Raw genomic sequence first — 22,182 nt, 5'->3', positions numbered from 1 at the left:
AAATATATCTTGTTCAGATTACTAGATTATGTGGATTGACATCTATATCATACATTCAAAACATCAAAATAACAATATGTGCATTTGATACAAAATTTATATTTATTTTATATCATAGCGAGAGCGAATTGTTGACGTATTGATTTGTGAAATAAATATTAAAAAAAACGCATATAGAGGATGTTGTAAAAATCCCAGAGACAAGTTTATTGTCAGAATATTATAATAATGCACAAATTTACAAACATATATGTAATTATACAAACTATACAAGTGTGTTTAATGATACTTTTAAATACATATTTCACAATAAATATTAGCCTATATTCTATAACAATGGTAAATTTACATACATTACTAATTGCATAATTTCAAATTAAATATAATGGAAATATTTTAATAAAAAATGTAAGTTTTTTGACCATACTTAAAAAATGTTTTCACAGAAATAAAATAACTTTCTATTATTGTCTTATGCTTTAAGTGCTTTCATTAATCCATCTGTAGACATAGATTTCGGGCGTTCAATTGGTAAACCTAAGGCACGGTCCCAAACCAAAGAAGCCAAAACACCAAGAGCACGTGAAACTCCAAACAGAACTGTGTAGTAGTTCATTTCTTTCAAGCCGTAGTACTAAAATACAAAATCAGTTATAGATCTTGTGCATGATTTTTATTTTCAATGCAATTCAAATAATTTTACCTGTAATAAAACTCCACTGTGAGCATCTACATTTGGCCATGGGTTCTTTACTTTTCCTGTTTCTTGCAAAATGGATGGAACTACTTTGTATACAGTAGATACCAAGTGGAAGAGTGGGTCGTTCGGTAAATGTTTCAGAGCAAATTCTCTTTGGCATGTATATCTGGGGTCTGTCTTACGAAGTACAGCATGGCCATATCCGGGCACAACCTGGAAATAAAATAATAGTAATAATTAATCATTTTTAAATAATTTATTTAATAATCTTGCAATTTTAGGTATATGAATAAAACGTTTCAGTTGTGCCAACATTGGTTGCTAATGGCGAAAAAGAGGTTAGATATTGTGACCAACTAATGCAAGTTAATTAAATTGTTAAAGATTTTCTAAATGTGTACGAAGTCTCAATTCATTGACATTTATAACTTTCAAATCATAGATAAGGAAAATGTTTCAAATATTAATGTCCATTAATTTATTTTTTGCAGTTGGTATTATGAGAATCCTAACTTCACTAGAAAAGCATTTTAATAGTTTTGACAGCTTCAGTTTAAAAAAGGCAGTTGGTGTGTGTAGATGTGAAGAACTGTTGTCAAATTTTATTAAAAATAAAAATTGAAGAAGTGAGCTACAGTTTCAATTCCTTAAAAAACATGAATTTTATTAAACTATCTTAAAAAAGATTACTTTCGCATCTTTCAGTTTTGACAGGTTTCGTTTAAAAGTGTCAGTTGCTGTGTAGTGTTGTACAATTTTAGTTTTTGTTATAATTAAATTAAATGTTTGTGCAAGAATTATGCTGAATTTTGTTCTTACATAAGAACTAAAAAGGTAAGTTATAGTTTTAATTCCATACAGAATTTGATTTTTATGAATCTTCAACAAAAGTTATTACTTTATCCATATCAAAAGAGCTCATGAACCATATTTTTGGCAAATACTTTCTAAATTATTAGATTTTTGGTGGTTTTATCTATCTATCCATTGGCTATTATATTATTTACATTATGTCAATTAGTTTAACTTGTGTACTTATTATATTATCTACAAACCTGTCCACTCTTGAGCGTCTTCCAGATAAATTCTTTCATTTGTTCTTCAGTAACATTGTCACCAAGTTCTTTGCGCATCTTTTGCAGCCAAATAAGTACTTCTTGGTTAGCAAGACCGTGCAATGGGCCAGCTAAACCGTTCATACCTGCAGCAAATGAGAGGTAGGGATCGCTGAGGGCTGATCCTACTAAATGAACTGTATGCGCTGATACATTGCCACCTTCGTGATCACTAGAAGCATAAAAATGTCAGGTAAGATAACTTTATATTAAAATATTCATAGAATATCATTTCATTTCTAAAATTTTATTAATTAATAAATAATATCAAATGTAATGATGGAAAACCTGTTTCCAATTTTCTAAGTTATAACAAACTTGTTATAATTTACCTGTGAATGGTGAGGTATAGACGCATTAATTCAGTGAATTTTTCATCCTCATAACCCAACATTTTTGTGAAATTAGCAGACCAATCTTTGTTTGTATCAATGGCACTAATTCCTTTACTATCCCTGTATGTGTTGCGGTATATTGTTGCTGCTACTACAGGCAGTTTAGCAATTAAGTTCATACTGTCTTCAAATACATACTGGAAAAAATAATATTCGAATTAACACATTTATGCAGAAAAATATTTAAAACAAATTGATTTATAAAAGAAATTAGGTGCAGGCATTAAGTTTTACATAAGAAAACTAGTAACCTTTCAATTACCTCCCAGTATTTAGCTTTGTTGACTCCTTCACTGTAGGCTTTTGCAAATTTGCTCTCACTGTTTAATGCTGTGACGGCACATGATAACTGTGACATAGGGTGAAGGTTGCTAGGCATATTATTTAATAAACTGACTACATGAGCTGGTAATGTGGCACGGTTAGCCCATTCCTTTGACAGTGCTTTAACTTGAGCCTCGGTTGGTACTTCACCGGTGATTAATAACCAGAAAAGACCCTCAGGTAAAGGTTCTTCGCCACCTGGTGCTTTGGGTAAAACTTTTTGGCATTCTGGGATAGATAAGCCTCGGAAACGGATGCCCTCTTCAGGGTCTAATACTGAAGTTTCACAGACTAATCCCTTAATACCACGCATACCACCATACATCTGTGAAAGTATTGATACTTAAATTATAACTTTTTTTCATATTCGTTAGCATATAAAAATTGCTTTTGATTTAATTCAAAGAATGATTTGAAACAAATTGATTAAGGCCTTTTGAAGTCAATACATACCATATCAACGGTGACTTCTCCCACTTTGGTGGCTCCATGAGATTTACGGAATTCTTTGACTCTTTGTTGTTCTCTAGGTATAATTTTTTCTAAAACTGCTTTGAGATCAGTAGATTCTGCTGATAAGTGTCTAATAGCGGTGGCGATGATGGGGATCACTTTCTGAAATGGAAAATGAGATGGATGAGAACATTTATCATTCGATATATATATTTGTCATGATTTTGTATCTTTGTATTATGCAGGCATATTTCTCTTGAAATTAGGTGGTGTAAAATATGTATATTTCAAGTCAAATGTTTATAAATTCCTATAAAATTCTTAAAATGTAAATAACCAAGTTTCATTTACTAATATCTTTTATTTAACGTTATTGTAAGTATGATATACCTCTTATTTTATTGCAGTGGTATTTTTATAGCAATTTACATATATGATTGAAATAACGTGATTGATTTCTAGAAATACGTAATTAAATATAATCGTGTTAACATATTACTTCTCTGAAAACATGTCAATAAGCTAACTTTTCTCAGTTAAATGCCTATGAAATGCAAACAAAACATTGCATAATAAGATTATAGCATTGGTTCCACATGAGATGAGTTTCGGGACCTTGACGATAATAATAATAATAATAATGAGCTAACGATATGTATATATATATATATATATATATATATATGTATATATATATATATATATAGCAGAATATATAAGCACGCAATTATATACAAAATCGGCATTTTTCATCCAATATTCTATATTGAAAGTTTAGCAAGTCGAGTGAAGAAGTTTTAAGTCACGGTTACAGTCGTATATTATACATCAATTACTACCTCATTCTGGATTTTTTTGGTTTCAAATTTGCTAGAAAATATCATTTGAAAAAAAATTCTCAGTATATAAATGCACACGATGAAACACATGGAATGTTTTAACTAATTTTAGGCAGATCATAAAATAAGTAATAATTTATGACTACTTTAGTCTTCTGTCTCCACGTGGGCTTTATTGTAATAAGACTAATTTCGGTATATTCGCGTTAGATAATATATAGTAACTGGATGACAATTTAAAATTATTAAAGAGAGGACACGCAATTATTAGGAATGAGTTTCGGAAGCGCGTATTTTACACAAGAGAAATAAGAATGATCGCGTGCGCTTCTAAGGCCACTAAAACGATTAGAATAAAAAATATTTGTATTACGTATGTATTTTTCAGCTGTTTTTGTAATAGACTCCCAACTTGATAATTATCTAAGTTTATAGAATTTGTGCTAACTTCTGAAAATTATTTTATTTCTTTAAATACAAATAATTTTGGCAAAAATGGTTGAATTGGGTTGATGATCTGATGGTTGGCTCCCGTAGTCGATATGTCATACAAATATGTATGTAGTTGAAATAATTCAACTAAAGGTACTCTTTGAGTATTGACATTTGTGACTCTTATTTGTCACAATTAAATAAATAATTTCAATCTTCGATCTGTTTTCAAATGATTTGAATGGAACATTCTGTTTTTTTATCATCATATTAACAATAAGACGTGGCACTCAAAATTATGGCAAAAATAGTTTAACTAGGATGATCTGATGGCTCTCATAGTCAAAAAATATGTAGTTGAAATAATTCATGTAGTAAGGGCACTATTTGAGAAATTGCATTTCTCTAATTATAAATAATTTTATATTATTTGTCAGAATCGATAATAAATTTCTTAGGTTTATGAGTTCTGAGAAATATAATTGAAATAATTCATTTAAGGGCACTGTTTGAGTAATGACATTTCTCTAAATATATTTGATATTATTTGTCATAATTCAATAAATATTTTCAATCTTTAATCTGTTTCCAAATGAGTTGAATGGAACGTTCTATTTTTCTATCATGATACTAAGACTTGACACTAAAATTTTGTTAAAAATAATTCAATTATATTGATGATCTCATTGTCGAGAAATATGTAGTTGAAATAATTGATTTAAGAGCACTATCAGAACATTAAATTATGTATTTCAATAAATGGATTTCCCTGAATAATTATAATTTCAATCAAGAAATATGAAGTTGAAATAATTTATGTACGACACTGTTACAATAAAATTCTGTATTTCAGTGAACGGATTTCTTTGAATAATTATAAGTTCAATAAAAAAAAATGTAGTTGAAATAATTTGTTTAAAGCACTGTTGTAACAAATTGCTGTATTTTAGTAAACATATTTCATACATTATTATTATAATTTCTTTCAAGAAATATGTAGTTGAATTTTTGTGTAGTTAGGGCATTGTTAAAACAGATTTTGCATTTCAGTAAAGAGATTTCATTAATAATTGTGACTTCATTCGGTCTTATCTGTTGCTATGTGCGTCTGTCCAGGAATATTCTATTCGGTCGGTTAAAACAAAACCGAATGGATTCAAAAATAATAGGAACTGGTTTTGACTAATCGCTCACGTCAGCAATACTACATATGAGGTGACACTTCAAACCACGTGCGATGTGTATTGTACGGTTGCTCATTGTCAGTACATTCGAAATCAGGTGCTACGTAATCAATAATTATAAAATGTGATAAAATAGTATTTGTTGCTCTTTAATGGAAGATTTTGTAATTTTGACTTTGGAGAATTTGAAGATACATTAATAATAAAAAAAATGTTTATGTACAGAATCATATTTACATATGCATACAGTGTGTGTGTATGACTATTAATTATGATTATTTTATGAACGTGTATGTGTGCATATTCATATGCACCTTCTAAATATTTCTAATCTAATTGTAAGGAAAATGAGGTAAAATGATCTTTTATACTAATGTAACGAGTAGTTGACGCTAAAGCTGGAAATGATTGCGCAATATGTAGAATGTAATTAATTCTCTCGCTACTTATCTCGACAACTTCAATATTTCTACCTTTACTCACGTGCATTTAATAAGGGTAAGGACGAATTTTTGCGCAATAACATAAATACTCGGAAATCGCATTATATAAATGTATCTATAATCAATATTAATTTAATAACACTTAACGGATGGGCCACGTAGATTTACATGTTTTTTGCCTAGTACAACTTAACATGCTTTTAGGGCTTTCTTACATATACACAGTTTTATCTGTAATAACAACATTAGCAACCCATAAGTATAATCATAATTGTACAAGTATCAATGTATCATATATAACGTCAACAATTGTATAGCTAAATTATATAGGTATAACTGTATAGGTAATGGCCAAATGATGCAAATCAAGAGCCAAAAATACCAATATTTATATTATAATCTGTTTGTTATTATTGATTTATAAAGATTTATTGTAGTTGCGATACTTTAAATCCGCGTTCATCTAAATCGCCTGAAAAATGTCCAAAAATTAGGCTGGGCAAAACAGATTCGACCTGCCCGTTAAGTGTTAATGTTTTTTGTATTATAATTTAATAATTTAAATAAAATATTTCTCCTGAACCTTTCTTTCTTTGAGACTAAGGGGCCAATTCTCGGATAAAATAGAAATGTTATGGTAGTGCTATGTTACTGGTCTATATTTGTAGGAGTTAATAGTAACAGTTAATAGTAATTTGACAGTTATAACTGTCAAAAAGCTATGTATTTGCTCAAACATTTCATACATAAAACCTAACCTACAAAATGCACAAACATCAAATAACAATTGATAACACATACTTAAAGTTAGATTTTATGTGTAAAACACCTGCTCGCACAGCAAACACATGTGGCAGTTTGTTACTACGAACTCATACGAATATAGACCCATAACAGCATTACCACAACATTTCCATTTTATCTGAAATTAAGCTGTTTCATGAACTTCCGAGGCTTTTAAAAGATTCTCCAATTTGACTTTTTTATGTTCTTTCATGGAAATTCACATTGGCAATTTTTCTCTAATTATTAACTTCCCGTAGGGTAAGTTATAATAATCGCAAAAAATCGAAAATGAAAATGTGTAATATATCTTTATGTTTCAAAGATTTTTGAATATTTTGGCGTACCCTAGAAAAAATGGATGTATGTGTGTGTGTGTGTGCGGATACAAATTTTCGTCGACGATTTCGGTAACACCGACCAACCGATTTGAATAATTCGAAAAACATTCGATTCGTATTGATAATGAAACGTGCTGATTAGTTTTTGGCGAAGGCAGGTATAACCTTCCCGTTCCGAAGATACGGGGCAAAAAGTGCCAAAAACGGTAACTCAGTTTTTAAGAGCAAACAAAATTTTCCTTTCATGTTGTAGGGCTATCTTCGATTAATTTTCCGTTCTATTTGATCTTGAAACGTCGGTTATTTTTATAGATATATTAAATCAAACCGCATTTTTTCAATAACATGTGTGGCATCTTGACAAATATTGCTGAACAAGGTCTATATATTTTTATAAAACTGCTTGCGTAACTATTTATTTTAATCATTACTGAAAAAATCGACGCAAATTCAGCATTAACATTCATTTTCAAAGTAATTTAATTTATTTTCGCTTTGTAGTGTTTTGTTTGTGTATAACAAAATTTGTTGCTTGTCTTACATTAGAATGAAAGAAAAATACGTCTCAAATATATTATCATAACAGAAAAATTACCACAATATTGTTAATGAATGTGAATTTTGTTCAGTTTGTTTTAAAATAACAATATGACTTCTATGACGACATTCACTGAAACTAATTTGTATATTTGCAAACATAGACGTTTAATTTATAAGTATTAGAAAACGAAAGGCGAAATTGGAACATTGGCGGTCAAATGGTAGCATTAATTCAATGAAATAGACCTTGATTAAACAAGTAAGATTTTGAGGAAAACTGTTTAGAAGTACAATAAAATCAAATTTCCAGGCAAGTTTTTGGGAGAATGCTAATATGAACTCAATAGCGTATTCTAAAAATTTAGACTTCAAAATATTTATCAACAAATTTTGTTCTATAAAAATAGAAAACTTGGCTTGATATTCGGCACGGGATCTATTTTGATACTGACGAAGACTATTTTAGAACCCGATTGCTTGTAGCTTCGTTATCTGGCGCCCTCGCTAAAGGTCTTGTGATGCGCAATGAATGGAATTATTTATTATTTTGCGCTAAAATATAATCCACCAAACTCACGTGTGTATACATAAATATACACTAGTAATAATTCAACTTTGTCATTAACCTTTTCTTAAAAAATTTCCATAACTTTCAAAAAAATTTTCTATTATGTTTAATATCCTGTTCTGATAATCCACTCATTTATTTTTATCATTTTTATTTTGAACATATTATCATATTTCTGTACATTATTATATTTTTTACAATTTAATTCATTATTTAAGAAAAATCTATTTTCTTTTCCTAAACATATTGTTTGCTAAAATCTCATCAAGATCATGTTTCTTGACAGATGTCCTGAAGATGGAACGTACCTAGTTCCGAAACGTCGACAATAAACAAATAATTAAATAAAGAAATTGTTTTTTTTAAAAACTTTTCTTGTTTTTTATTTTGTATTATTTTTGGATTCTTGTTCGAAACTCTACAAAATAAATATACAGTTATATATTCGACTTGATAAATTCTACATGAACAACTCGCTTGAATTATGCAATATGGTTTCGAATGTGCAGATTTTTGACGTCAATGCTTTTATCCGAAAGACAACAATGAGTACATCGAAACCTATTTTTATACGAGCATTTCGGTATAAGTTCTTACAAAAATAAATGAAACAAGAATTATTAACTGGCTGAAAGAAAGTCAAGATTATCGTTTGACCACTTGGGAATTAAAATATTTTAATTCTCCTTATATCTGTTTACTTGTTCATAAGCAAGCAATAGTCAACGTTACTTCAGGCTCTTGTGATCAAGATGATTTATTTTCAAGTATTTTTGTTTCTAGGAAAAGTTCTCAAACCTATTAATACATTTAATATAATATAATTTAAAGCTTATTCTATCAAAGTCAGATATCACTTATGTCGAGGAGTGTTTTTGTCTCAATGACTTTATGATAAACATTTATTTATATGCTTGACCGACAATTTAAAAGGACTATTGATCACCCGGCATTAGTACCTTTATTGGAACCATCGGCTATGAGAAGATTTAAGAACCCTTTCGTACTAATGCATCTAATCCATCACGAATTCTAATAACCAGCACAATAGCTTATAGAATTTTTAACTTCCCGTAGGGCAAGTTATATGGTAATCGCAAAAAAATCGAAAATGAAAATTTTTATATTTTTTTACGTTTCAAAACCTTCTGATCATTTTGGCATACCTTAGAAAAAATAGATGTATGTGTTTGTGTGCGCGCGTTTATGTATGTGTGTGCGGATTCAAATTTCGGGAACATGGATGAAGCGATTTGAATAATTCAAAAATCGTTTGATTCATATTGATAAGGAGACGTGCTGATTAGTTTTTGGCGAAGGCAGGTCTAGCCGTTCCGAAGATATGGGGCAAAAAGTGCCAGAAACGGTAACTCAGTTTTTAAGAGAACGGAGCGTCCCATTTGAATAATTCAAAAAACATTCATCTTATTTTAACAAGATGAAGAACTGATCCAATTTTTATGAAGGCAGGTCTAGCGGTTTCGAAGATCTAGTAAAAAAAGTAAAAAAAATGCCGTCTGGCGATCAAAAATGACCATTATACATATGCACATCAAATTATCAGATATTTTATAGCGATTTTAACAATAAGTATAAATTTTGTTTACATTCCTATGGGTTCCGTACCAACGTTTATCCGTTATACGCGCTTCGATATTTCGCCTCTATTTAAAATCTTTCGTCTCTAGTTAAAGCAGTACGATTGCTTTGAAAAAAAGTTCAGAATTTCCAAAATATTTCTTCAAAAAGACTTTTATTCAAACAAAAGTAAATTTTTGTCAAAAATTTATAGTTTCTCAAAAATCTAATTTTTCAGAGTAATTTTTTTTCAAAAATGTTAAAAAAAAAATTTGGTGCGGGAAGTTCCAGCAATTTGCCTTAAGGCTCGATGCCATGCGCCCCACTAGTTTATTCTCTGATTGCCATGTAATTATTGATTTAACCCTAGAACAATATTGTGCTTAACAGTCTTTTGCCATCGTATACTTTGTGATATCATCAAATGTAATTTCAGAAAATATAAAACTCTGGTTTAGTAACAAATAGTCTATTTTTTCAAAATTTCCATAACAAAAGTACCATCACATCATTCTTTTCTGCATATGTACGCCTTGGAGGCGTGCAGATACTGTTGTTCTAAGGTTAAAAAAAGGTTCTATTGATATCTTAATGCATTATCCAAATTTGAGTCATATTTATATTTTGCATTATTTTTTTTCAAAGAAAGCTAAATTAACTATAAATATGAATATATAAAACGTGTTGATATCAGCAAATAGAGGATTCAGTGAAATAGAAATCAGAATTTTTCACAAATTTTAATGAAATAGAATCTCATTTAACAAAATGTGTTATGTATCACTGTCAAAGGAACAAAATTTCTCTCAGAGACACACCTGTTGAGAGCAATTGCATCGTGGGTGTGGTTCGTGGTTCCACGTATCGATAAACGTCCTAATTAGAAGACACGTCCGACCTCGGAATGCAGGCAAATTCGCAAGCAAATGCAAAACTTTTCGATGTTAAAGAAATCTTTGAATGCATATTATTTAACGGGATTCCCAACACATACTGGAAATTCAATATTCGAATGAAGTAACTCTTGTTACACCTGCACTGATTCGCTAATGATAAGATGTTTGTTTTTCGTTCTGTGTTAATAAATTGATCATAAATTGGTCAGAATTGATATTATTAGTGCGAAAGCAATCTCATACTAATTGATATTAGATCATATTTTAATTCAATTTCGTTGATTTTTCTAGCCTTATACTAAAAAAAAATACTCTCAGTGCTACTTCCTTGAATTATTCACAAGCATTCACATATGAAACAAAATAATTGCACTCGGAAAAATTGTATCAAATTTGCAGTACCTATATGCTAAGAGATAAATGTATGGTTGAAACCTTTGCATATTTTTTGAGGAATTGGGTAGAAATTATATTCTCTGAGTTCTAATAGTTGCCAATTACTCTGTCATGATACAAAATTATATTAAACATAACTCATCAAGTTCTTCATTTCATTATTCCATTCCATTTTTAAAACACCGGTTGTTATTCTAGTCATGGTGTATTCGGCTTTTGTACACGTGGGAAAAAATATAAACTGGATATTCAACTATTTAAGAAGTTCAGATATGAGAGACCAATGAACTATTTCTTGAATAAATTTGGAACTCGAGAAGTTTTGCGATAAGGTGACTCTTTTCTGTTAATTGGGAATCGCTATCAATAAGTTGACACAGTCACTAAAGATATAATACATTGCTCTTGGATGACAGAAAAGCACTCTAACTAATTTTTTTCACTAAAAGTTTATTTCGAAAATTTGAATGCACATCCGAATATATGTTATCTAATGCAGCACTGAAAAAAATACTCTTAAAAAATCTTAAATTTAAACAATCATATATATTAGTTTGAATAATTTCAAAATGGATTACACGAGTAAGTGATCATCAATATAGTAGAATATAACCAAGCTTTGTAAAACCGGTTATGAATTGCTGAGAAATCGTAATGCAAATGGTTTATTATAATTTCAATATCTTCATTAATAATAGAAATGAAAATTATAGATTTAACAGTGAGTATCTGTACAACTTTTTGCAAAAATATTCTCAAATATTAAAATACACAAATACTAAACACCCGAAAACTTGATAACAAATAGTAGCTAAATTGCAGCTCTATCACAATCGAGACAATGCGAATTTTATTTCAAGATGGTTGTAAGAAACTTTTTTTTTTATTTTTCTTTTAAAAATGATGAATCTGAATGTAGCAAATGTTGCACTTAAAGCCATGAAAAATGTGAAAAATCCGTTATATATAAATTTTGATCTAAATTTTAATCAAATTGGTCACGTTCAATTACATGTATTATTGGTTACGTAAATGATAACACCAGCACTTTAAGTAGGATCAATTAAGAAAGCGTTCCATCATTTGTTATCTTTATAAGTTTATTATCTCAATGACTCTAGACATCTTTATAATTTACCTTGAATAGCTCATAAAATTAAAATAAGTGCATTTGAAATAAAAATTTTGAACAGAAATATACACATGGAACGTATGGGATGATCAATCTTTTTTGAAGTAGTTTGTGATGCAAAATTTTCGTTCGAGATATGAGCAGAAATATGCTGCTTTTGAATATTGTTCTGAGCACTAAAATTCGGTACGCGAAAAAAACCTCATTAGTTATTCGAAGGGATATTTTAACCCTTTCCACCCGGCTGCCGCCACTCCGGCGGCAAAATTCATATGAATCTCGGAATTCGCGAGTGGAAAGGATTAAAATTTCTGTACCTTTGGAACAGATTTTTAACTATTATTAAAGTTATATAATTTTGAAAAATAATATCATTGTGGAACATGATTTTATTAAACATTTTTTTTGTTTGTTTTATATTTGTTTGATATTAAATAATCCGAAGTGGCTGCTTGACTCTGCAATTAAGTAATTATATAAAACGTAGTTATATATACCCTTGGTAAATACGAGCAAACATACTTCACCAAATATGTATGTATATATTAAATATATTCATTAATTTATGTGTGTCTGTACGCATGTTTAATCTGACAATTAGCGATAAAATTCTGTTATCAACGTATATTGAATTAATACGAGTTATTGTCCGCAATAGATAATTTGTTGTTCCAATTTTACTAGAAAAAAATGTTCAGCCTTATCGCAATTCGGTCTAATACGAAAATACAGCGGTTTCGACAGCCGCCGAAAAAAATTCGGAACACACTATCGTGATAAGCATCATTGTCAAGGTCAAGGATAGATATGAATATATTCTCGTTTTTGACTTCATAGTCGTCTATTACATAATTATTATTATAATAAGTGCAAAAAAAACTATCGAGTTTCCTATAAAAAATATCCAGTCACGTGATTGAACGACATTCACATATTGAATGAAATTGATTTGGATGCAAAAAATCAAGATTATTGCAAATTATTTAAGCATTTCAACCCATCATTAAAGAAACTTGTTTCATGATTCATAAATTAACGTGAACTTTATCTTACAAGTGGTATGAAAATTATGTACAACTATAAAATTTCATAATAGTATTAGTTATTGGAATCAAATGGCGTTTCTTTAATTTTAATATTTTTGCCCAGTTATTTATTACATTGTGCTCTATTAATCTAACACTGTAGTAAAATATTTTGCGATAATTAAAAATTTTAGAACTAATTATTATTTTGGTCACTGTAATAAAAATTAGATACTGTAATTTAAAAAAGCATTTTAACACGTTAATCGCCATATCAATCATATTAGTTTACGCTAAGAAGTTCTACATGAGCCATGTGAGACATATATGTCTGATTTGGTAGAATAATAGTCTTCTTCTTTTGAATAAGAAAAGTGTCAAAACAGGGCCATGTTAGTAATATATGTGTGACATAGAAAATGGTGTTTTTCCAGAAATTTAGACAAAAAAAATTCTTTGGCGCCTTAAGTTTCCTTGATACGTTTTCAACTAAATTATCTAGTAAAGTTATCATTATCGTGGCGATTAACGTGTTAAAAATCCTCAAAATTACTATAAAACATAATTGCTAATTATAAAATCAAAATTATTGAAACACTCAAGTGGTTCCTAATTTAATACCGAATTTAAATATTAAAATGCAAAAAATCAATTCAAACGATTATTATTTTTTAACTAATGCAGTCGTGCCATTTCCACCAAAATTAAAAATAATTGTATTCCATCTAGAATTAACTTAGTCCAAGAGATTTTGATGGATTCTAGAAAATACCACAACTTTAGTACAAACGATATTCAAAAAGCTCATGATTTCATGAAAAAAAATCTATTTAAAAATACAACCAATTTCTCATTATTATATCTCTGACAGAATAAAAGATATAAACGTACATAGATGAAAATTCAAGGTCTTCAGGATGAGGCTGTGATATGAGAAGCGTACTGTTACAAAATACTATTTTCAAAAATAAATCGAAATTTTGGAAAAAATAAAAAAATGAATGAAATGAGGCGCAACATTATAAGTAAGAATGGTGGCGCGCGGTGCGAATAGTTGAAAACCACTGCATCAACATGTCAATTTTCAAAATCTGACAATAGTCAGAATTTTATTATTTTTGAAGACATTTTTTAGCTTACAAGTTGTATATTTCAGGACAGGTGGAAAAATTACTATACGTATAATGAAATAAAAACTGTAATGATGCTTAGTTTTGTTGTTACAAGTATTCTTGTAATTTTGGCTCCATATGGACCCAGACTACAATATAAAATATTTTATTATAAAAAAAACTATTTTGTTCAAATTTCATTACCTTTTGTCAATCGAAAAAAAGGTTACTGAAGGTAATATCAATTTTATTGCTATGTAATCATCATTGGTTTCGTAAATGAATTTTAAATTATACGATAGCGATCGAAATCAAATTCTACGCAAACACATATGGACTTACGACTGACATATGACACCGATATCTTGCTTGATCAAATTATAATTTACTTAAATGCTCTAGTGGCTCTAGACTAAAGTTCCGCGATACGATGATGTTAATATTCGACTTATCTATGAAACGATTTATTGTTTCACAAATACCATGAACATGGACAGACATTTTGTGATATCTTATTATGAATCAATCAATTAGACTGCATATGTCTGGCGAAATGAAATTATTCGTAGAATGGATAAAAACGAGACAATTGTGAAACAATATGCTTGTGGTACAAAATCATGTATATAATAATGATCTTAAAAGATACAAATGAGTATGTAAGTTATTCAGGATATTTTAAGAAAATTTCCGTAACGTGTTGTATTTGGAAATTAATAAACTGGAAGACGTTTTATAGATAAGGTTATAAAATATTTAAAACCAGAAAGTGCGTTCTAAAGTATGACGAATTTCAGAAATTATTCAAATTATAAAATGCAACACACATATATGTATGTATGTAATAGAGCAGGCAAACATGTGCTAAATTGATAACAAAATAGTTCATTACAGCTTACTGAGTCACATTGTATATTACGCCTCTAAACAATTAACTGTGATACAGTAATAAATAATAAGTTCGGTCACCCGATCGTAAAATTCTTTAAAATAATTGCGTGTATACAATTATTTAAGATTTATTGATTTCGTTAGCCAATAAATTAATATATTTTATTGATATAGTAAATATAAATTTATTATAACAAAGCAAAGAAATAATTAAGAGGCTAGTCGAATTTGAGTAATCTAAAAGGAGGAGATTCCATATAAAAACTTATTTTCTGAAATAAAAATGTATTTTTAAAATAGAATATGATACAGTTTCCATCGTTTTATAGCCAAAGAAGAATAATTAAGATCTTTTTTATACATATTTATGATAAATATTCAAAGTCAAAGAATTGGACAAGAAGATTTGAATTACATTTATTTATTAGGAGCAAAGCTTCAATACATAGGCGAAAGATTCTCGGCATTTAAAAACAATAATTTTATAGTTTATAGGCGAAAGTAACATATTCAATATTTTTATGTTGAGTTAAAGATTACATTAGATTGTAGATAAATTTTATTTTTTGTATTAATTTTATATTTTTTAGATTATTTAAAAAAAGAATTATAGTACGCAACATAAAAATAGTACTATTTACTACGTAGCATCCAGCCTTTTCCAATTTATATTTATCACTCAAAACACTTGAAAATGTTTACTTTAAGAAGTATGAATCCATGTGAGGATATATTTCTCACGATAAGAACAACGCAAATGAAATATATACAGTTTTAAACTGAATTGTAAATTTAAAATTTATATTTGAAGTAAAAAATGATGTAAAACTCTACCGGATATATTTTATTTTCCCGGATTTTTTACTCTCAAATTTAATTGAATAATAAAGAGGTATGCATTTTCATAAAAATTTCATATCTTTCGAAATTATTTTAAAATTTTCAAGCTCCAAAATAGCATTATGATTAGCAATGGGATGGATGTGATAATAGATAGATATTAATTACTTAAAATCGGTCAGCCATGGGTTATATGTAATAGTAGAAACACTATAATAATTATAATATGAGCAATTTTAACATCGTTTTTATTGCAAGAAAAATTTTGCCCACAGTAAGTAAGGGGGCATCCATTAATCACGTGAGGTTTTTAGAGAGGGAGGGGGGGTTTGAAAAAAATTCACGAAACATCACGTGGGGGAGGGAGGGGTATAGCAAGATATCACGTGCATTTATTTTTTTTACTATTTTTTATAAAAAAGTTCAAACATTTAAAAAAAAATAAAAAAATACAGTTTTTTCACGTAACTAAAAATACACGTGATGTTTGGTGGAGGAGGGGGGGTAATTTTGAATATCACCAAGGGGGACGGGGGGTCTAAAAATCCTTAAAAACTCGCTCACGTGATCTAATGGACGCCCCCTAAAATTAAATTAAGAATTTTCCAAACATTTAACAAAAAGTTATTCCTAGTAGATAAGCCGTTAGATGTATCTAGTTACTAATTCTTAATCAATATTTATTCTCCATGTATATCTTGTTAGCAGTCTTTGCTTAATGTTTCGCAGAATAGGGTCAAACAAAAAAAAAGTATGTTTGGAAATGAATATATATGCAAATTTCGGATTGACTTATCGCCGTTGCTTTATTAATTCGAAAAGTACAAGAATTTAAACAATACAAAACATTAAACAAGGGTGACATAATTTAAAATATATGTTATTAACTTCCCGTAGGGCAAGTTATAGTAATCGCAAAAAAATTGAAAATGAAATTTTTTATATATCTTTACGTTTGAAAACCTTCTGAACATTTTGGCATACCTTAGAAAAAATGGATGTATGTGTGTGTATGTGTGTGAGCGGATACAAATTTTCGACGATTTTGGGAACACGGATGAAGCGATTTGAATAATTCAAAAAACATTCGATTCGTATTGATAAGGAGACATGCTGATTAGTTTTTGGCGAAAGCAGGTCTAGCCGTTCCGAAGATATGGGGCAAATATTGTTAAAAACGGTAACTCAGTTTTTAAGAGAACGGACCGTCCGATTTGAATAATTCAAAAAACATTTTAGTTGTATTAACAAGATGAAGAACTGATCAAATTTTCATGAAGGCAGGTCTAGCGGTTTCGGAGATCTAGAAAAAAAAGTAAAAAAAAATGCCATTTGGCGGTCAAAAATGATCATTAGGCATATGCACATCAAATTATCAGATATTTTATAGAGATGGATTCACATGATTTTATTCACATGGATTTAACAATAAGTATAAATTTTGTTTACATTCCTATGGGTTCCGTACCAATGTTTATGTGTTAGACGGCGGCGCGGCGCTTACGCGCTTCGATATTTCGTCTCTATGCAGTTAGAGCAGTACGATTGCTTTGAAAAAAAGTTCAAAATTTCCAAAATATTTCAATATACATTTTTCTTCAAGTCTTTTTTTCAAAAAAAAAAGTAAATTTTTGTCAAAAATTTATAGTTAAAAATCTATTTTTTTTTCAGAGTAATTTTTTTTTCAAAAATGTTAATCTATTTTTAAAAAAATAATTTTTGGTACGGGAAGTTCCAGCAATTTGCCTTAAGGCACGATGCCATGGGCCCCACTAGTTAAACCGTGAGATTACAGTGATTTATTGGACAATCCCTATCAACTTTAAATAAAACAATAATGATTAAGCGATATTAGGCTAAATCATGCCCACTACAAAAAAAACACAATACTCTAATCGTATTCGGAGAAGGCAAATCCACGTCGAAGGTCGATCGGCTGTCATATGACTGACGGTTACGTTGCTTCTGCCTCACGTCGACCGCGTGTGGGTAAACGCGAATAACCGGCGCTTTGTGCTTCCCATTTTAACTCACACAAATGATTTTACATGCAAATGTAATAAATGTGTGCCTTGCGTTACTGCCAGGAATAAAACAGTCAGGCAGGCAATGACGTCATGGAGTTAACAAAGTGCAGTAACATTTCCATGTGTTCCCATATTTTTTGTTACAGAATACAATTGCATTTGGATGCAAGTACACTTATAATCGCGCATGACGTTTTTATCTGAATGCATTGCCCAAAGCAATAAATTCACACGATTTCAGTGATCATTAACGCGTTCGCGGGCAGTAACAGTTTCAGCAAAGTACAATTTTTTTTTTTTTTTTTTTAAAAATAGTTTTGAACAGCAATCAGAACCTTACGTCCCATGAGCTGTTGGGCTGAAACTTCTTACTTCCAATTTTTTTTAAATGGTAACCCAATGGCTAATCCATCTATATTTGATGATTTTTGTTATTAGAATTAATCTAATAGGGCTGACATTTTATGGGTGCAGCAACGCCGGGCAAGGGCTATTTTCACTTGGAAACATATTGCTATCTATATTTTCAAGTGAAAATCTTTGTCACTGCTACCTGACAACAGGCTGCTCGAAGTGGGTATCGAACCCGGGACCTCTGATTCAGGTCCCGTCGCTCTTAACCGCTTACCTACGGGCAAGCCCAAGTACAAAAATTGAGTCATTTTTAAATTGGTTGTGATATGCAAAATTTGATTAAACTCGATTTATAAGTAAATTTTAATCGTTATATACGATGAATGCTATAACATCCACGTCAACATAACACGAAAACACCTGAAGAATCACATTGACAGGTATAATAATTACGAGAACATAAGGTTATATAAAATTAAATCCAAAATAATTTATTATAAAATCTTATTGCCACAGTATTCACGTCCACGACCGTGTTAAGTGAGTGATATTTTACAAATAACTTATAGAATATAATTTTAGACGTCTGCAGTTACTAGTAGTAATAATAAATTGATGAATTCTTGCTTAGATTCGATGGTAACCATAAAATACTCTAATTTCAAGAAAAAAAATAACTAGTGGGGTGTATGGCATCGGGCCTTAAGGCAAATTGCTCGAACTTCCCGTACCGTAACGAAATGTTCGAGGAATACTGAATGTTTTCAAATAGATTATTATTAATATTGTAACATTTTCTAATATTTATAAGAATTATATAAACTAAATTGCAAAGTTGAAATTATTCGTTTAAAGTATATTAGAACTATAGTCAGAATTAAAAATAAAATCTGAATTATTTTCGATAAAAAAAAAAAATTGAAAAAAAAGTTGAAACAAAATTTGTTTTCCAAAATCAATTATTTTGTTAAGACAAGCAGAAAGTTCTTTGAATCATTTAAATCGGACGCTTAGTTCTCTCAAAAACTGACATTTTTTGCACATTTAGCTCCGTATCTTCGAAATGGCTGGGCCTGCCTTTGCCAAAAACTAATAAACACTTCTTCCAATCATTACTAATTGAATGTTTTTTAGATCATTCAAATCGGATACACACATCCATTTTTTCTGAGGTATGCCGAAATGTTTAGAAACCTTCAAAACGTCGAGAATTGTAAAAATTTTCAATTTCGATTTTCGGCCCATTACAATAACTTACCCTACGGAAAGTTAATTAAGGGCGAGTCGTATTTACTTACAGCGGCATTAACAAGGAAGAGTTAAAAAACACCTAAATTTCTAGTTAAAGTAGAAAAGCACAAACCTTAACAATAAGTTTCATTATTATTCAATTATACTTAATAAATTAATAAAACGTTAATTTTCTTTAAATTCCTAAATTTTCTCGCGCATATAAACTCTAGTGGCAAATTTTTATCATATTGCTGGTTTTTAATTTATCACCTATATAAAATATGTAAAATAAAAATCAAATTCATTGACAAATATGATAACGTATCTTTAATCATTCCGATTCGTGATTTCTAGTTTGCCGAACGTTATATCTAGATCATTTTGTGAGTCGAACTATTATTTTAATAGCAGCACATATTATATATATGGTACATGATATCTTTGTTTTTGTGGTATGATAAAACAGGGGTATATAATACCTAACCGCAAATTATAATTTCAGCTTTCAAATTGTTCTGAACACCTGCTTCATTGATAGCTTTATATATTCGGGCCACTATTTGTTTCAAAAGGTTAAAATGCAAATTTTTCCAGGGCTAACTTTACACAATAGAATCAACAACGTTTCAATTGCTTTGTATCATAATTTTCTAGAAGTAAATTACTAGTTTGAAGTTTGAAATGACAATAACGTTTAATTATATAAAAATTATTAGTATTATAATAAAAAATAATTTAGTAGCTCTTGATATTTAGTATATACTATATACTATAAAGCTTATGAATGTAGTCGCATGATAGTTGTATAATTTTTAATTTAAAATTCATATTGGGCCCTCGATTATATACTATTTATATTGTTTTTTAAGCCTAGTGCATTCAATAAAAATTCTACTTAATTTTTTGTTCTTATATAAATTTATTAAATAATTTATTAATTTTAATGATTATCTCATGATGTAATTGATATGAAACCTCATAAACGCGTAAAGGCAAGAATTTATGATCCTTATCAATAAAATAAATTTTTCATTGTTACTAGGAAACGGCAATTGAATTCACATTGTGCCCTTTTTCTGCATATTCGTGAAATTAAAAGCATAAAAAAATTTAAAAATATTGGAATGCCAAAATTAGAGTGATTACATGAAATATTCGAAATAAAATATCCATTTCGCCTCTTTTCAAAATTTAGTTGCTCGGTTGCTTGACACGAGGAGAAAGTTACAGGTAAGCCGGCTGAAATTTTGATCACAAAAGAATACCTACAATGTTTATAGGGCGCCGCCGCTAAGGTTCAAATAACTATTTTTGACCTGTTTTATTTTCAAAGTAATTATGTTTGGAAAATTACAAATGCTTCAACGTATTAGTTTTCACTTTTAACAAGGAAAAATCAAGGAGGCTTGAATAAACAACTACTTTAGTTTATAAATCAGTATTTCAAGTTATTATCATTTCAAATATAATTGGATCATTGTACTCTTTAAACCTTATTCATATACTAAAATCGCTAAAATACACTGTATTTCTATTAGTGTGAAATTATACAAAAATCTTAATAAATAGCTTCCTAATAAATGGACATAAGCATACAAAACTCCATAATTATATAATTCAATATTTTTTCAATATCTTTTTATCTTGTTAACATACATATCATACTAAATATGCTAAAACGTGACCGTGTATGAATCACTCATAATGCGCGTGCTCAAATAAATTTTTCGCAACATAGCTAAAAAGTCTAATTAACGCAAATTGAATAGTTTTGAAAATGAAAGCTCTCAAATCTGTACAATGAACTAATAAGTAGCGAATATATCTTTGTAAACCGCAATCTCGTGATGTTAGATAATATTTTATACATATACAAAAAATGAAAAAAATCAATGAAGAGTCACGCTTGTAACATGGGCCTACTGTTACGTATGCGGCTGAGAAGATAGTAGACTATTTTAGTTGTTGAAACTTTTAATTCTAAGGTATTGTTAAATTTATCATTTATGATAAATATGATGGTGAATTAAATTTATGTGAAGAAAACGAATGGATCAAGCACCGAAGATTATTATTACTTGTTTTGCAAAATTAACCTTAAAAGGCATTTAAAATTATTAGGGGTAGCTTGACATGAAACAACCCTATGTACAACTACAGTTCACAAATTACTTACATGGTGTGACTCCGCCAACTTGTTCGCAGAAATACAACGCATCAATGCCATTTTGTGGATTTGTTTTTACTTAAAACAGTTTAATTATTAAATATTCCTAACAACCTAAATCACACGTATATTATGTACACGCACGGCAAACACCGGGCGACACTCAGCACGTACAAAACCAAACTGAAGGACCGATATACAGCTAGAAAGTTGCATAAAACGCGGGAGCCGGTCTTGCTTCGAAGCGATTTCAATCGACAAACTACAGGCGCTCTCTGTGGAAGAGCGTGCCCGAGCGAATTCTAAGATACTTGCTATAGTTTGTTTGAATATTCAAATCAAAGACATAACTGCGGCCTGAAAGAGCAACATTTTTTTTTTTTAATTTAATCTCCCTGGCATACTTTTCCATGG

At 29.6% G+C, this 22,182-nt stretch overlaps 1 protein-coding gene across 1 annotated transcript; it reads right to left on the bottom strand.

The window, feature by feature from the left end:
• Positions 1-308: 308 nt before the first annotated feature.
• LOC113364121 (probable citrate synthase 2, mitochondrial) lies at positions 309-21,978 on the bottom strand. Its single transcript, XM_026606592.1, has 7 exons — positions 21,778-21,978; positions 2,988-3,149; positions 2,473-2,859; positions 2,148-2,347; positions 1,756-1,987; positions 704-913; positions 309-634 (listed from the first exon to the last, which is right to left on the bottom strand). Exons 1-7 carry the CDS (start codon positions 21,826-21,828, stop codon positions 473-475), a joined length of 1,404 nt encoding a protein of 467 aa, XP_026462377.1. The 5' UTR covers positions 21,829-21,978; the 3' UTR covers positions 309-472.
• Positions 21,979-22,182: the final 204 nt, after the last annotated feature.

This window comes from Ctenocephalides felis, unplaced genomic scaffold (assembly GCF_003426905.1).
Source record: "Ctenocephalides felis isolate EL2017-DRISC unplaced genomic scaffold, ASM342690v1 CF-g0.4_SCAFFOLD_00845, whole genome shotgun sequence".
Taxonomy (NCBI): domain Eukaryota; kingdom Metazoa; phylum Arthropoda; class Insecta; order Siphonaptera; family Pulicidae; genus Ctenocephalides; species Ctenocephalides felis.
The sequence above is the reverse complement of the archived record's forward strand: the minus strand, read 5'-3'. Positions and strand labels throughout refer to the sequence as shown.

What these genes read in the sequence shown, in the direction of transcription:
- LOC113364121 (XM_026606592.1), bottom strand. Translation starts at nt 21,828, where the DNA reads ATGGCATTGATGCGTTGTATTTCTGCGAACAAGTTGGCGGAGTCACAC. An exon ending in GAGAAGTCACCGTTGATATG is followed by an intron (nt 2,860 to 2,987) that starts GTATGTATTGAC and finishes ATACTTTCACAG; the next exon opens with ATGTATGGTGGTATGCGTGG. An exon ending in CTATACCTCACCATTCACAG is followed by an intron (nt 1,988 to 2,147) that starts GTAAATTATAAC and finishes TTATGCTTCTAG; the next exon opens with TGATCACGAAGGTGGCAATG.